The 17,557-nt window shown below is 38.6% G+C and overlaps 1 protein-coding gene across 1 annotated transcript in view; it reads left to right on the forward strand.

Moving 5' to 3' along the window:
* Positions 1-17,557, forward strand: part of TXNDC16 (thioredoxin domain containing 16) — a 148,753-nt gene that overhangs the window by 70,175 nt on the left and 61,021 nt on the right. The window contains exons 9-13 of the mRNA XM_058429389.1: positions 5,771-5,937; positions 6,325-6,385; positions 8,310-8,433; positions 13,831-13,974; positions 14,504-14,563. Coding sequence (XP_058285372.1) covers positions 5,771-5,937; positions 6,325-6,385; positions 8,310-8,433; positions 13,831-13,974; positions 14,504-14,563 — 556 coding nt within the window. The remainder of the gene's footprint in view (positions 1-5,770; positions 5,938-6,324; positions 6,386-8,309; positions 8,434-13,830; positions 13,975-14,503; positions 14,564-17,557) is intronic.

Consider the following 17,557-nt stretch of genomic DNA (forward strand, 5'->3'; position numbering starts at 1 on the left):
GGACCCTCCGAGCCAGGTGCGGGACACAATCTCCTAGTGTGCCGTTTTCCAGGCCCGTTGGAAAAGTGCAGTATTAGGATGGGACTGACCCGATATTCCAGGTGCTGTCTGTTACCTCTTTCTTTGACTAGGAAAGGGAACTCCCTGACCCCTTGCGCTTCCCGAGTGAGGCAATGCCTCGCCCTGCTTTGGCTCGCGCACAGTGTGCTTCACCGACTGTCCTGCACCCACTGTTAGGCACTCCCTAGTGAGATGAAACCGGTACCTCAAGCAGAAATGCAGAAATCACCCGTCTTCTGTGTCGCTGGGGCTGGGAGCTGGAGACCGGAGCTGTTCCTATTCGGCCATCTTGGCTCCACCCTCATGAATCGGAAACTCACAAGATTTTAAAAGAATTATACCAACTTGTATGGTAAGAGACACAAATAGCACAAAATGATATATGTACTTTATACCTCCAAATTTTTAGGGGCAGGGGAAGGCTAAGAAATCTACTCAGCTGCAATCACGGGCTTAAAAAAAAAAAAAGACGAGTTGGAGGGCAGACCTAGGCCCATACTTTGTAACCAAGAGTCTCAAGTTCAGGGAACAGGACTGAGCCCTAATCAAGGAACTGGCAACATATGCCTGAATGGACCTCAGACTTGCTATAGACCAGTGACTATCGTGTGCCTCCGTTTTTCCCCGCTTCAACTAGGAGTGTATATAGTGGTTATACTATGCCTGTCCCATCATTGTCTGTTGCGTATGTATTAGGGAAAATGATCTGTCTCTTTTTTTTTTTTTTTTGAGATGGAGTCTCGTGCTGTCACCCAGGCCGGAGTGCAGCGGAGCGATCTCGGCTCACTGCAAGCTCCACTTCCCAGGTTCAAGCCATTCTCCTGCCTCAGCCTCCTGAGTAGCTGGGACTACAGGTGCCTGCCACCACACCCGGCTAATTTTTAGTAGAGATGGGGTTTCACCATGTTAGCCAGGATGGTCTTGATCTCCTGACCTTGTGATCCGCCCGCCTCAGCCTGCCAATTGTGCTGGGATTACAGGCGTGAGCCACCATGCTGGCCGATCTGTCTCTTTAGTTCACAGGTCTTCAGATTGAGAGGAATAGTTTTCAAGGAGCTGTATGCAAAGGACTTACCTGCACCTGAAACTAAATGTAGATGATGTATTAAACTTTGCACAGGTCTCAATCAAAGCTTGATGGGATAAGGCTTTAGGAGTCTTTGAGAGAGGTGTGTATTTTACATATGGAAGGGATATGAGTTGTTTTAGCCAGGGGGCAGACTACGGTTGCAGTAATCCCTCCCACATACAAAAGAGGTTCACTCCTTTCTCCAAGACTCACAAAGTCCAACAGTACCTCCCATCCCATAATCTCCCCTTATCATGTCACCCTATCACTGTGCCTGTGGGATGGTCGAGTCTATGACTTCTCTACCTGAATGTGGTTGGGCTTTTGTAACTGCCTTGACCAACAGAATGAGGCTAAGGTGATGATATATGACTTCATATATCATTAATGGCAATATTTCACAAAATGTCATGTGCCTCTGCCTTGCTCTCTTTATTTGCTCATTCTTGAAAACCCCCACCTTGTTGTTAGACTAAGCAGCCTGGGAGAAGCCCATAAAAAGGAGAATCAAGGCCCTTAGACCACAGCCCTGGCTGAGCTCCTAATACTGAGCAGCAGCTTATTAGCCATGTGTATGAGCCATCTGTAAAGTAGAATCTTCAGCCTCCAGTTGAAATAGCCTACTAATGCCGCATGAAGCAGAGATGAGCTTACGCATATTTGAGCAAAAGAAATGATTCTTGTCGTTTTAAGGTACCAGGTTTTAGGGTACTTTGCTACACAGTGATAGTTGCTCAAAGCACACCCCTCAAGTGATCTCATTTGTTTCTGTGGCATTAACTACACGGATTCTCAAATCTGAATTTTCAGGTCACATGTTTATTTGGAGCTCCCACGCATATATCTGTTAATTAGATGTATCCCTCCTTATATATGTGATCCTGAATTCATGCAATTCATAAATGGCTTCACTTTACTTACACAATAAAGCCCCATTTTCTTGACAGGATATTCATGGCTTTCAATGATCTGGCCCCTTGCCAGATTTCTAGCCTTGCTGACTATTCTTCCTTTTTGCTTTATGATACTGAATTACTAACAGTTCTCCTAATATACAAGGAAAAAAAAACAGGCATTTTTACTCCTTCAGGGTATTCCACTCATCTAGGTTTTTGGCAGAAATTAGCTGCTTGTGGTTGTAAGACCCAGGTTCCTGTTTTCTTGCTGGCTGTTGGACAGGGGTTGTTCTCATTTCCTACAGGCTGCTCTCAAGCCCTTGCCACATGGCCCTCTCACAACATTGCAGCTTGCTCCTTCAAAGCTAGTGGGAGAATCTTACTTGAGTGTTTTACAGCAGACTCCTATGTAATGTCACGTAACCAAAGGAATGGCTACCCACGGTTCCTACTGACACTTAGGGGAGGGGATTATACAAGATTTGTTCACTAGGGGGTAGGAATCTTGGGGGCTGTATTAAGAGTACTTAATAACTCAAGTTATTGAGTACTATATATATATATAACTATATATATAGTATATATATAGTTATATATATATATTAGTATATATATATATATAACTATATATGTATATCTTTCCTAAAAATTGCTAAAGAGAATCCTATACTTACCTATGGTAGACAGACTTCTAAGATAGCTCCCAAGATTCCTATCCCCTGGTGATAGGAATCACTTTGGGAGGCCAAGGTGGGTGGATTGGCTGAGTCCAGGAGTTCGAGACCAGCCTGGGCAACATGGCAAAACCCCATCTCTACAAAATATGTAAAAATTAGCCGGGCGTGGTGATACATGCCTGTAGTCCCAGCTATTTGGTGGAGGTTGAAGTGGGAGGATTGCTTGAGGCTGGGAGACAGAGGTTACAGTGAACTGAGATCCTGCCACTGCACTCCAGCCTGGGTGAGAGAGCAAGACTCTACCTTGGAAAAAAAAAAAAAAGTTTAATTATTAGAAAGTTTGGGAGAATGCATCTTCCTTTGTATCTGCTTTTATCCACTCTTGGTTATTCAGTAGGCTCTTTCAATCTGACAACTCATGTCCTTCAATTGTGGGAAAATTTTGTGTTTATTTCAGTGATTATTTCTTCTATATTCTCCCTTCTCTTTTTCTGTGACTTGCATTATTTAGATGTTAGACCTCTTGAACTAGTCCTTCAGTTTTATTACTTTTTTTCTCTATCTTCCATCTATTTCTGTTGTGCTTTCTGGGAGATTTATTTAACTTTATTTTTCAATTCTTTATGAATCCAGTGTCTTCCCATCTCCTTGAGGTTGTCTATGGTGGTTTCTGAACCTTTCTTCTTCCCATATAGTCTGTATTTTCTCTATGTTATTTATTTTTCCATGTGTTCTAGTCTCTGTCTTTCATGTTAGAGGCTTTCCTCAGGTGTTTGTTAATCGGATATCTATTCATAATTTAGAATTTGAAACTAAAAGCTGATTGGAAATTCTAACATTGGTGGGACTTGGTGACTTTTAAATATGTGTGTGTGTGTATATATATATATATAAAACAGTGACGTGTTCACATTTTATTTCTTCTCTAATCTTCTTTTTAAATTTTTATTTAATTTTTTCTTTAAAAAAAAAAATAGAGACAGGGTCACGCTTTGTAGCCCAGGCTGGTCTTGAACTCCTGAGCTCAAGTGGTCTTCTGTCTTGGCCTCCCAAAGTGCTGGGATTATAGGCGTGAGCCATCGTGCCTGACCTTTTCATTAATCTTCTTAGTTTCTTACGATCACAATGGAATGATGAGAAAACAAAACAAAAACATCAGTCTTTGAAAATCTCTGACAAAGAGCAGAGACTTCAAGGCACTTGGGGTTGTGGGAGACTTGAGAGATGTGGCCAAAATAGTACTGACTCTCTTTGGCTGACTGGGCCGAGGAGGGTTGGGAAGGGGGAATGGTGAGAAGGTGGCACCATTGTAAGCTGTCCTTGACATTTCTGCCCCATGACTGGCAAGTGTCTGATCTGCACAGACCATCCCATGGTATTTCTCAGTGCCTTCTGGCCACCTGGCCACATGACACCCCACCTCCCTGCCTAGTTCAAATGTCCTGGGAACGCCAAGCAGTGCTCAGATGGACCCTGAAGCCAGCTGTGCTGGGTGGTGGCAAAAGAGGAGCATGGAGGAGGGGCAGAGGCAGGCAACACTGTTCCAGATTCTCACACATTCTCTGTGTGAGAATTCAAGGAGTGTGGTTGAGTCTTGTCTGGGAGACATCTATGGTGGAAGATGGAGAAGGTGCGGGTAGCAGTGGCAGAAGTCTATGTCTCTTAGGCAGTAAGCAGACTGAAGAGGTGAGCAGGGCCAAGCCTAAAGCTCCATAAAGTAATTGGGCCTGGCCTGCTTTTTGGCGAATCCCAATGTCAGTATCTTTAGGCTTTTGGGGTTACTCACTCCCCCAAAAAGGATACAAATTCCAATTGAGAACAAAGGCCTGGCTGCTGGCATTCTGGGAACTGAGTGGAAAGGGACCTGGGGTGAGGGGAACGTCTCAACATTTGGTTACTTAATCCCCCTGATTTCGGCATGGTGTCCACACTGCCAGCTGTTCCTACATTTCTGCTGGTGTAGGGAAGTGACAGTTGTTTAAACTCGTAGAGTTGGGGAGGGGAATTTAGGGATCTAACTACCTTTCAAAAGCTTTGACACATTCCTCCTTATTTTAGAGCCTTCCTGTCACTTCCCTTCCAACATTTCCTTCCCAGGTCCAGACATGCCTAACACTGACAGTTCCTGAGCAAATTTAGGATTCTGTAGTTAAAACTTAGTTTTCCCTCTAATGGCTTAGGGTTTTGCTTTGTAGGATCTCCTAAGTCAGTTATTATTCTGACTTCTAAAATTGTGCTATCTTTTCTCTTTCCTTCTTCACATACGTGTGTTTATCTCTTTTAAAAATCCCGCTGCTGTAGTTTTCCTGGGAGTTCTGGAGGGAGTGAAATTAGATGTGTGTATTTAATTTGCTACTTTAACTCAGATGTTCCTCATTGTTTTGTAATGTGTCATTATATGTTAAATTCTTAATGAAAAAGTTTATTCCTTAGTTATCTGTTCTATTTCTCTTGAAATATTTATCTATATCAATTAGTCCCACACTGTTTTATTTATTGTTTTTGTTTGTTTATAATATGTTTATTCTTTATGATGGTAATTTTTGGTTTAACTTCTTATAAAATCTGTTAGTTTTATAATGCCTAAACTTATAGGGGGCCAGGCATGATGGCTCATGCCTGTAATCCCATCACTTTGGAAGGCCAAGGTGGGAGGATCACTTGAGCCCAGGAGTTCAAGACCAGCCTGGTCAACATAGGGAGACCTCGTCTCTACAAAAAATTAAAAAAAAAAAAACAAAAACAAGCTAGGCATGGTGGTGTGCACCTGTGGTCCCAGCTACTCGGGAGGCTGAGGTGGGAGGATTGTTTGAGCCCAGAAGGCTAAGGCTACAATGAGCTGTGATTGTGCCGTTCCACTCCTGACAAGCGAGCAAGATTCTGTCTCAAAAAACAAACAAACAAAACTATATAGGTGCATTGGAAGCATTAAATTCAGGAAATTAAGAGATCATTTCTGTTAGTGTTGGATTATTTTACAGACTTTCTTTTTACTTGTGACTTTATTAATAAGAATTAGGAGAATTTAAATCCAAATGTTAGAATATTATTTTCTTTTTTCAATGAAGACTGAAGTTGCTGAAGATCCTCAACAAGTTTCAACTGTCCATCTCCAACTGGGCTTACCACTGGTTTTTATTGTTAGCCAACAGGCTACTTATGAAGCTGATAGAAGAACTGCAGAATGGGTTGCTTGGCGTCTTCTGGGAAAAGCAGGGGTTCTGCTCTTGTTAAGGTATCTTAAACATCGAATATTTACTATATTTAGCAAAACGCTAATAGTTTCCACGTTTTAAAATATGGTAATTTAATCACTTATAAGTAAACTCAAATCTCGAATAGATTCCAATATAGTTAGAACTAGTTGCTGAGCTAAAATCTGTACATTCATTTAAGGTTGATTAAAACTTAGAATTTTAAACCTTGCTAAATGAAGATGGAGATTAAGATGGAGACTAGAAAATCTGGACTATGTTTATGTGTAAAATTTTTCAGTCACTAAATTCTAATATTTTTTCATAATTTTTAATATAAGAATGTAGTTCTATTTTCTATTGACGTCCTGTGTGACTATTATTCTTCAGATTAGCAACATAAAACATTTATTTCCATTTTGAAAAAGGGACTCTTTGGAAGTGAACATTCCTCAAGATGCTAATGTGGTCTTCAAAAGAGCAGAAAAGGTTAGTTGTTTTATGTATTGTTCTGCAATATCTGTTTATTTAAAGAAAGCTAATATATGTGGTCTTTAATATATTTTTATTATAGAAAAATCTGTAAATTATAAATTGCTCCTATTCAAAGAAAATTGCTGTTAACGTTTTGGTGTTTTTATCATGTGTCAGTCTGGTTTTTATCTTCTGTTCACATATTTTTATGTATTTTTTTAAATAAAACAAAATCAGGGTTATGCTATATATCCTGCTTTTTGTTTAAAATAATATTGGGCCGGGCATGGTGGCTCATGCCTGTAATCTAGCACTTTGGGAGGCTGAGGCAGGTGGATCGCTTGAGCCCAGGAGTGCAAGACCAGCCTAGGCAACATCGGGAGACCCCATCTCTACAAAAAATTGGCTGGGTGTGGTGGTGCATGCCTATAGTCCCAGTTACTCAGGAGGCTGAGGTGGGAGAATCACTTGAGCCCCAGAGGTTTGAGCTGCAGTGAGCCATGATGGTGCCACTGCACGTCCACCCTGGGTAACAGAGACAGACCCTGTCTCAAAAAAATAAACAAGATAAAACAGAATTCAAACCATAGCAGTGATGAAAAACAGAATAGTGATTACTTTTGGGGGATGTTAATGACAGGAGAGCAAGAAGATGGCCACTGGTTGTGCTGATGATGTTCTGTATCTTAATCTGTATGGTGGTTATATAAGTATGTCCACTTTGTAAAAATCCATTAAACTCTATACTTAAAATTTTTGTTCTTTTCTGTGTTAATGTTATACTTTAATTAAAAGGTTTACTACAAAAATTTCTGTGAATATTTGGAACATATTAAGTTTGATTTTGATTCTTCTACTTTTTAAGTTTATTATATTTCTGTAGAAATCAAAATTGCTTGTTTTGAATATAATGTTTAAAAAATGAAGATATGTGATAGCAAAGAACAAACATACTTAGAGCTCATAGCTTTATTCCAATATAGAATTACAGTCAAGAATACTTTGCTAAAATAATCTAGTAGCCTAAAATTTCATATTTTAAAAGTGTAACAGTTGGGCAATAGTGAAATAAATCTTAAGTAATATTTTTTAATATTAATTAAGTAGTATTGATCTCAATAGAATTTGGTATTCTTAAAATAACTGGGAGCACATAGTAATTTAATGTTGTTTATAGCTAAACAGGAAATCAAACTTATTAGTGGAATTAATTTAGATGAAGTATTGTTTTGAATATTTTTATGGAATGTCAGAATAATCAATTTTGATTTACTCTATTTGCAGTAAAATTGTATATATTTCCATTTTATAAAGAGGTAGAACTTGCTATTACATGTGAAATGTTTTACGGACTTCAGTATAATGTGGTTGTGACAAGAAGCAAGTGAGGCTTTCAGCACCTTTTTTGCCACCTTTTTCAGTGTACCCGTTGTCTTTATAGAAGGTATGCTTTGGATGCTTTTCTTTTCACAGTAATTTTGGAGTTAATTGCCTTTTTCATTTTGCTAAATTTTAGAATTGAAGTTCGAAGGCTTAGTTTTATTTTAGTGTCAAGCAAGTAAAACTTATTTTATTTTATTTTTTTTCAGAGTCTCGCCCTGTTGCCCAGGCTGGAGTGCAGTGGCGCAATCTCGCCTCACAGCAACCTCTGCCTTCTGGGTTCAGACGATTCTCCTGTTTTCCTGTTTCAGCCTCCCAGGTAGCTGGGATTACAGGCATGCGCCACCATGGCAGTCTAATTTTTGTATTTTTAGTAGAGACAGGGTTTCACCATGTTGGCCAGGCTGGTCTCGAACTACTGACCTCAGGTGATCCGCCCGCCTTGACCTCCCAAAGTGCTGGGATTACAGGTGTGAGCCACCACACCTGGCCCAAGTAAAACATTTTTATGTCAAAATACTTTGCTATATTCATTTTTTAAAAATTAACGTATTTCTAGGGAGTTCCAGTGGAATTTTTGGTATTACATGATGTCGATTTAATAATATCTCATGTGGAAAATAATATGCACATTGAGGAAATACAAGAAGATGAAGACAGTGATATGGAAGGTCCAGATATAGGTAATGTGTTATGATTCTCACTCCTTCCCCATCCTGGCCAGCACCCATAAAGTTAGTGAAATTTCCAGTGAATTAACTTTCTCGAAGAATGTATTCAGATTCAAGACTCTGTAAAGAAACCTGGCGGAATTTATTTGGAACCACATTTTATCAAGTTGATTTGTTGAAAAGATGTAAGGATGCTATATTTTGTTTAATTTATTAGCATTTACTGTTACGTATCAGGCTTTAAACTTCCCACATCTGTGCCTTCATCTTCCGTATCAGTTCTTTCAGCCATTCTGGACTAGTCCATGTTTAAAAACTCTGCTTAGAAACTACAACATGATAATTCATTGTTACTATTTTTATTAGGAAATGGAGTTCTAATAAATATTGTTATATTTATACTTGTAAATGAATCCAGTTGTTAATGGTATAAGGAGTAAATTTCAATAACATTTTAACACTTCTTTTAAACAGTTATTTCAGTTTTTAAAAACTGTATTGCTTACATTTATGAAATATTGTATAGTTTTTAACTCTTTTTCCCACATATTATTTACTTTGATTATTATTCTCTGAGTTAGCTGATACTACTTTCATTTTATACATGAAGAGTCTGCATTTCCTGAGTTCAGTGATCTGCCTAAAGTCCCACAAGTGGCAGGTGGTGGGGACTGGGCTAGAACTTAAGCATCCTGAAATAAAATCTTATTTATTAGTGACAGTCAAGAATACTTCGCTAAAATAATCTAGTGGCCTAAAATTTGATATTTTTAAAGTGTAACAGTTGGGCAATAGTGAAATAATTATTCCTGATACATCTTTCATAACATTAATCCTCTTCTGTAATTATTCATTTACTTTTTTCTCTTCTCTGCTAGTCTATAAATATTTCTAAATCAAGGATTATGTCTTGTTCATTTTTGTGTAACATATAGTAAATACTTGAATGTTTTCTATAGTACCATTATGAGCTCCAAGAAGGAAGCAATTTACATATCATTTTCATGAGGTCCATGCATTGTGATCAAAATCTATATTATAAATTTAATAAGAGCTTTCACTCTTACCAGTGACCAGTTTCTTGGTTTGAGCAGAGCTGTGGTTCTTTTCCGATATGCAGGGGTTAGAATTGCTTGTGTTCCTCTCTGGAATTCTCAGTGGGCTTATCATTACATAAGCAGACCTGTGTTCTGGTCTCTTGTTTCCTGCTTATTCCTGTAATGGTTCCTATATATGAACCTTCAGAGTTAGAGGACTTGTCCCCAGTCTCAGTTTATTTGATTCCTGTCTTCAGTGGGAGTTGCCTGTTTGAAGATTTCTTTGTGGCCACAGCCCCTATATTGTTTTCTGACTCTGTGGCCTTACTTACCCTCTGATGCTGCCTTCTCTTTCTGGTTTTTATTTTTATCTTTTTAATTGACCAGTAATAATTGTACCTATTTGTGGGGTACATAGTGATGTTTCAATACATACGATGTATAGTGATCAAGTCAGGGTAATTAGTGTATCCATCATTTTAAACATTTATCATTTCTTTGTGTTGGAAACGTTCGGTAACCTCCAGCCTGTTTCTAGTATTTCTTTTGCAGCTTCGCTTTTTTTGTTTATTTTTCATCTTAACTTCCTATTATCAGTAATCCATAGTGGCCCAGGATGTTGTATGGTGTTGTGCCTGTATCTAATTCTTCCCCCTCCCTTTGTATCACTCCCGTTTACAAAGGAAAACTAGATAAGGGTTAGGAAAGAATATATTACCATCTGAGAATGTAAATCAGAGACAGGTGCACCCCAGAGAAAATCAGCAAAATGGAATCAGAATGAAAAAGACTAGATTCCACAAAAGGGCAATCTGAAAAAAGAAAAGAAGCATGTGTTCCAGCCTGGGCAACATGACAAAACCCCATCTCTACAAAAAATACAAAAATTAGCCAAGATGGTGGTATGTGCCTGTAATCCCAGCTCTTTGGGAGGCTGAGGTGGGAGGATTACTTGAGCCCAGGAGTTGGAGGTTGCAGTGAGCTGAGATCGTGCCAGTGCACTCCAATCTGGGCAACAGACTGAGACCCTGTCTCAAAAAAAAAAAAAAGAAAAAAAAAGCAGCATGTGTGACTGAAAATAGTGTGTGTGTTATTAATGAATAGCTGGAAGGTACAGCTGAGGAGTGACTAAATTTACAAGTGATGGTAACTTATTAGAATATAAGAAAAGAGGGAAAGGAGGAAAAAAACAGAAGACTGACAGGAAAATTAAAATATATGAATAATAAGAAAAAAATACAGTAAATAAGAAAATAGGTCTTTACTAATTTTGGTATTGAGAATGTAATTTTTTAGTGTCATGGAATTTGGTGCTTAAAAGTACCTTAAAGTTATATAGTGCAACTCTCATGCTTCACAAGAGTTGAACATTGAGGCCCAGAGAGTTATGTGATTGATTAGAGTCGTACAGTTGGAAAATGGCTGAGGTTGTATTGAAATGCAGATCTAGAATTTTAATTTATTGTATGGTCATGTGTCTCCTAACGATGAGGATAGTTTCTGAGAAATGCATCATTAGGTGATTTCATTGAGCAAACATCATAAAGTTCACTTACACAAACCTACATGGCGTAGCCTATTACACACCTAGGGTGTATGGTATAGCCTATTGCTCCTAGGCCACAAACCTATACAGCATGTTACTGTACTGAATACTATAAGTACCTATAACACAATGGTAGATATTTATGTATCTAAACATGTGTAAACATAGAAGAGGTACAATAAAAACATGGTATAAAAGATAAAAAATGGTACACTTGTATAGAGTACATACCATGTATGGAGCTTGCAGGACTGTAAGTTGCTCTGGGTGAGTCAGTGAGTGAGTGTAAAGGCCTAGAACATTACATTATGGTAGATTTAGAAATACTGTACACTTAGGCTGTACTAAATTTAGAAATTTTTTTTCAATAATTTGTCTTAGCTTACTGTAACTTTTTCACTTCATACATTTTTACAATTTTTAAAAACATTTTGACTGTTTTGTAATAACATTTAACTTAAAGCACAAACATCATACAGCTGTACAAAAATATTTTCTTTTTTTATATCCTTATTCTATAAGCTTTTTTTCCATTTAAAACTTTTATGTTTTACGTTTTAAACTTTTCTCTAAAAACGAAAACACAAACACACACATTAGCCTAGGCTTGTACAGGGTCAAGATCATCCATATTACTCTCTTCCACTTCCACATCTTGTCCCTTTGGAAGGTTTTCAGGGACAGTAGTAACAAGCATGGAGCTGTCATTTCCTATGATAATAATGCCTTCTTTTAGAATACCCCCTGAAGACCTACCTGAGGCTGTTTTACAGTGAACTTTTTATTTTATAAGTGAAAGGAGTACAGTCTAACGATAAGAGTATAGTAAATATATAAACCAATAGTCTAGTCCTTTATTATCATTATCAAGTATTATTTACTGTACATAATTGTATGCACTGTTTTTTTTTTTTTTTTTTTTTTGAGACAGAGTTTTGCTTTTATCGCCCAGGCTGGAGTGCAGTGGTGCAATCTCGGCTCACTGCAACCTCCACCTCCTGGGTTCAAGTGATTCTTCTGCCTCAGCCTCCCAAGTAGCTGGGATTACAAGCATGCATCACCATGCCCGGCTAAGTTTTTGTATTTTTAGTAGAGACAGGGTTTCACCATGTTGGCCAGGCTGGCCTCGAACTCCTGACCTCAAGTGATCCGCCCACCTTGGCCCCCCAAAGTGCTGGGATTACAGGTGTGAGCCACTGTGCCTGGCCTTATGTGCTATATGACTCACAGTAGGTTTGTTTACACCAGCATCACCACAAACATGTGAGTAATGTGTTGTGCTACGACATTACAATGGCCACTACATCACCAGATGATAAGACCTATTTCTCAGCTCCATTATAATCTTAAGGGACTACAGTTGTATATGTTGTCCATTGTTGACTGAAATATCATTATGTGGTTCATGACTGTGTTAGAAATTATGTATAAAACAATACTTTAGTTCTATGAATGTATTGTCTTCTCTCTCCCTTTCTTTTTAATGTGTTGTTACAGAGAATTAATGAACATACGGAGATAGAATAATAGAACAAATTCTTGTTATCCATTACTTGGCCCCAACCATTATCAAACCATGGCTCATCCTGCTCCAGTCACCCCCCACCTCTTATTGTTTTGTAACAAATCCCAAACATATAATTTCATCTATAAGTATTTCCCTGGGTTTCAGAAATATAAGGATTTTCCTTTTTAACATTAACATAATTAATACTATTATTACATCTAAAAAATTAACAATTCTTAATATCATCATTTATCCAGTCAGTGTTTGAACTTCCGATTGCACCATGCTCTTACATGCCACTGTGCCTTTGCTCATGCTGTTCTCTTTGCTCTTTATGCCACCACTGCCTTTCTTCTCTGCCTACCTGAGTTTTCTTTTCTTTTTCATGTTCATGTTTTCATGTTCATAAAGAAGCTTTATCCTTTAATCAAGTTATATGCTTCATCTGTGTTACCATACAATCTCTACAAACTTCCAACAGAATATGAATCCAAATGTATTTTTGAAGATACATGGATGGATGGATGGATAGATAGATCTATCAGTCTATTGACTGGTCTATCTAAAGGAAGCGTTTTCACATATTCAGAATCCACTCATAACTGATGCTTTTTGGATAAAATCCAGACTTCTTGGCTCATGTGACCTCTTATGATCTAGCCACTGCCTAGCCTAGAGTTTTCTCATGCTGTTTATTCCTTCAGCCCCATCTTGTCTTAGTCAAATTCGCCTTCCCTCAGCCTTGTATGTGCTCAACTCTTTTGTGTCTCAGAGCTTTCGTATATCTTATTCTCTTTGTCTAAAACATTCTTTTCTTGATTCTCTACCTGGCAGACTTTGGGCTTCCCAATCCAAATAGCCTTGTTATAATTTCTCAGTGTATCCTTTACCTTTCTTCATAAATTGATCATAATTTGTAATTATATATTTATTCAGTGATCAGTTTGTCTGACTTTTCCATAGATAGAAGTTCCATGTGGTCAGGACTATGTCTGTTTTGTTTACCAGTTTTCCTAGTGCCTGTCACAATGCTTGGCATATAGTAGAGGCAAAATAAACAAAAGGGCACTATTAATATTCTTTGTAGAACAAGTTTTAATTTTGAAATTGACTAAAACTTCCCAACTTCTAGGTCAGGAAGCATCTCAGAGTCAGTTAAGCAACTGGAAAGTTTTCTAAATATCATGCATCCTAACTATTAAGATAGGATGAATTCAAAAGTTTGTAAAAAGTACTGAATTCTTATATGCTTCCTATGAGAAGAGCTTAGTTTTCATTATACATCAATATTTAAATTAATTTCTTTTCCAACATTTTAGATGTTCAGGATGATGAAGTGGCAGAAACTGTTTTCAGAGACAGGAAGAGAAAATTACCTTTGGAACTTACAGTGGAACTAACAGAAGAAACATTTAATGCAACAGTGATGGCTTCTGACAGCATAGTACTCTTCTATGCTGGTTGTGAGTATGAGCCTTTAGAGGAGACTATTACATATTAGGACATTTAAAAACCCAGATTTAATTTTTGGCATTCCATGTATTGCATGTTGTAAAATGAAATTGCTTTCGTATGTCTCAAGTAGACTGTGTGCATTGAAGCATTTACTTCTGATTCTGGGATTGTGCAATTGATTTATATCTGATTTACAAATTAAAGGTGAATGATTAAACTAGATGTTCATTAATTTTGAAAAATTGTGACTCACGCTAATGATTTTTAACATATTAACAGTTATAGATTTATAGTAAGTATATTGCTTTTATCTTCAAATCATAGTCATTTAGCTATATTCCTTAAAGTACAAGTGCAGAAAATCAGTTGCATTTGAAACTCTCTTAAGTGGTTGGACTATGTTGAGAAATGTATAGTAGAATATTTCTGATTAACAATAATTTTGGGAAACCTCATAAATCTATATTTGTTACATATCAGTGTGGATGCTTTGGAGATACACATGTAATATCTGTTGAATTTTTAATTTTCATATAGGGCAAGCAGTATCCATGGCATTTTTGCAATCGTATATTGATGTGGCAGTTAAACTGAAAGGTAGTGTACTGTGCTATGCATGCTTATTATTCTGATTCTAAGCTGTAGCTATTTGTAAAACTATGTCATGCAAAAAATATAGAAAACCACATAAAATTTCAGGTTACTATGTTTGCGTCTCCAGGGTTAAGTTAATGAACCAGGAATTTAAAGAGTGCTTAGGAGCATTCACTTTGATTTGTCTTCATAGAATTGTCTTTAGTAGAAAGTAGAGAGCCTATGTATTAAGTACTTGTGGCTACACAGTTAATCTAACAACCTTTTTGGTTCAAGTCAGTCATTCAGCAAGCATTTATGAGTGCCTACTCTGTGCCAGTTACTCCAGTTAAATACTGGAGATAAAAATTTGGCAGATTCAAGACCCAGTCTCATGGTCTAATGAGAGATCAAAAATCCCTGTGTCCTTGAAACTATATAGTTTACTCCTCGTGGATGGAATGCTTTTTAATATCCAGGATCTTTTTATGTTAACTATCCTATGAAACCTGATTTAATAGTGGGCAAATAAAGATCCAAGGAATGGACTTTAACTGAAAATATCTCTGCTACCATCTCAGCAAAGACATAGGGAAAAATGAGGGAGGCCTGTTAGTAAGAGAGGTAATAATGGATTAGGTGTGCTTAATGTAAGTTCCTTATGGTTAGGTAGTGTGCCTTATATCAGCTTACTGGGCTTGGCATATTGCCTTACATTGCAGAATATCTGATTTTTAATAATTGTTGGATAAATGAATAATAGAGTTTGATAAATTTTGTTTAATGGAAACTGTGTACTGATGTACAACATATTTATACGTTGAAGCTTTTGAAAACTCAAGAAATTGATTCCAGACACTCAACCCTAAATGTACCATTTCTTTTTTTAAATTTTTTTTATTTCCATAGGTTATTGGGGAACAGGTGGTGTTTGGTTACATGAGTAAGTTCTTTGGTGGTGATTTGTGAGATATTGATGCACTCATCACCTGAGCAGTATATATTGTGCTGCACCCAATTTGTGGCCTTTTATTCCTTACCCTCTTCTCACCCTTTCCCCTTGAGTCCCCACAGTCCATTTTGTCTTTCTTATGGCTTTGCATCCTCATAGCTTAGCTCCCAAATATGAGTGAGAACATGTGATGGTTGGTTTTTCATTCCTGAGTTAGAATAATAGTCTCCAGTCTCATCCCGGTCACTGCAAATGCCATTAATTCATTCCTTTTAATGACTGGGTAGTATATATATATATACCACAGTGTCTTTGTCCACTCGTTGATTGATGAGCATTTGGGTTGGTTCCATGTTTTTGCAATTGCAAATTGTGCTGCTATAAACATATGCAAGTGTCTTTTTCATACGGTGACTTATTTTCCTCTGGGTAACCAGTAGTGGGATTGCTGGATCAAGTTTCTTTTAGTTCTTTAAGGAATCTCCACACTGTTTTCCATAGTGGTTGTATTAGTTTACATTCCCACCAGCAGTGTAGAAGAGTTCCCTGTTCACCACATCCACACCAACATCTGTTATTTATGTTTTTGATTATGGCCATTCTTGCAGGAGTAAGGTGGTATCTCATTGTGTTTTTGAATTGCATTTCCCTGATCATTAGTGATGTTGAGCATTTTTTCATGTTTATTGGCCATTTGTATATCTTCTTTTGTAATTGTCTCTATTCATGTCCTTAGCCCACTTTTTGATGGGATTGTTTGTAGTGATTGTTATCCCTCTTCTGGATCTAGCCACCCAGCAAGTCTACCAGGCTCCAGGCTGGTACTTGGGGTTGTCTACACAGAGTCCTGTGATGGTCAACCATCTGTGGGTCTCTCAGCCGTGGATACTGGGACCTGTTCCAGTGGAGGTGGCAGAAGGGCAAAATGGACTCTGTGAGGGTCCTTAGCTTTGGTTGATTAATGCACTATTTTTGTGCTGGTTTACCTCCTGCTGGGAGGTGGCACTTTCAAGAGAGCATTGGCTTGAAAGTGCATTGGTGTCGGGAGCAACAGGCAGTAGGCAGGACCCTATAACTCCCAAGAGTATATGCCCTTTGTCTTCAGTTACCAGGGTGGGTAGGGAAGGACCATTAGATGGGGGCAGGGCTAGGTATGTCTGAGCTCAGACTCTACTTGGGCAGGTCTTGCTGCATCTGCTGTGGGGGATGAGGGTGAGGGTCCCAGGTCAATGGAGTTATGTTTCTAGGAGGATTATGGCTGTCTTTGCTATGTCATGCAGGTTGTCAGGGAAGTGGAGGAAAGCCGGCAGTCACAGGCCTCACCCAGCTCCCACACAACCCAAAGGGCCAGTCTCACTTCCGCTGTGCCCCCACTCAACAGCACCAAGTCTGTTTCCAGGCAGTGGGTGAACAGGGCTGAGAACCTGCCCTAGGCTACCTGCCTCCCAGCTGCAAAAATAAGTAGGGCTTTCTTTCTTCCCCAACCTGTGGAGTCTGCACACTGGATTCATGCCCTCCCCCGAGTTCTGGCCAGGAGACTCCTCGATTGGTTCAAATTGTTACAAATTTCAGGGGGAGGTTTCCTTTTCCCTGTGGCCTTTTCTGAGTGCCTCTGGTAGCCCTCCTCAAGGACCCCTTGTGAGGTGAGGCACAAATGGCTTGGTAGGGGACCCAGCTAGCCCACAGGGATTTTCCTGCTGCTTCCTTTACCCGTGTATTTTGCTTTCGCTCAGCTTTCTAAATTGACTGAGCTCCAGATAAGGTCAGAATCTTCTCCCATAATCTAGACCTTTAGGTTCCCCAGTGGGGGTGTGTGTTCAGGGGTGGACAATCTGCTTTTCCCACTTCCACAGTTTGAGCACTCACAGTATTTGGGGTGTCTCCCAGGTCCTGCAGGTGCAATCACTTCCTTCAGAGGGTCTGTGGGTTCTTTTGGCTTTCCTAATGTATTGCTGCAGTTTTGGAGCAAAAGTTCATGATGCGAGCCTCCACACGCTGTTCTGTCTGTCCCCATTCCTTGTATTTCCCAACCACATTTGATCGGCTTTTGATTATTACTGAGTGAA

The sequence above is a fragment of the Hylobates moloch genome, unplaced genomic scaffold, assembly GCF_009828535.3.
Source record: "Hylobates moloch isolate HMO894 unplaced genomic scaffold, HMol_V3 SCAFFOLD_16, whole genome shotgun sequence".
NCBI lineage: Eukaryota > Metazoa > Chordata > Mammalia > Primates > Hylobatidae > Hylobates > Hylobates moloch.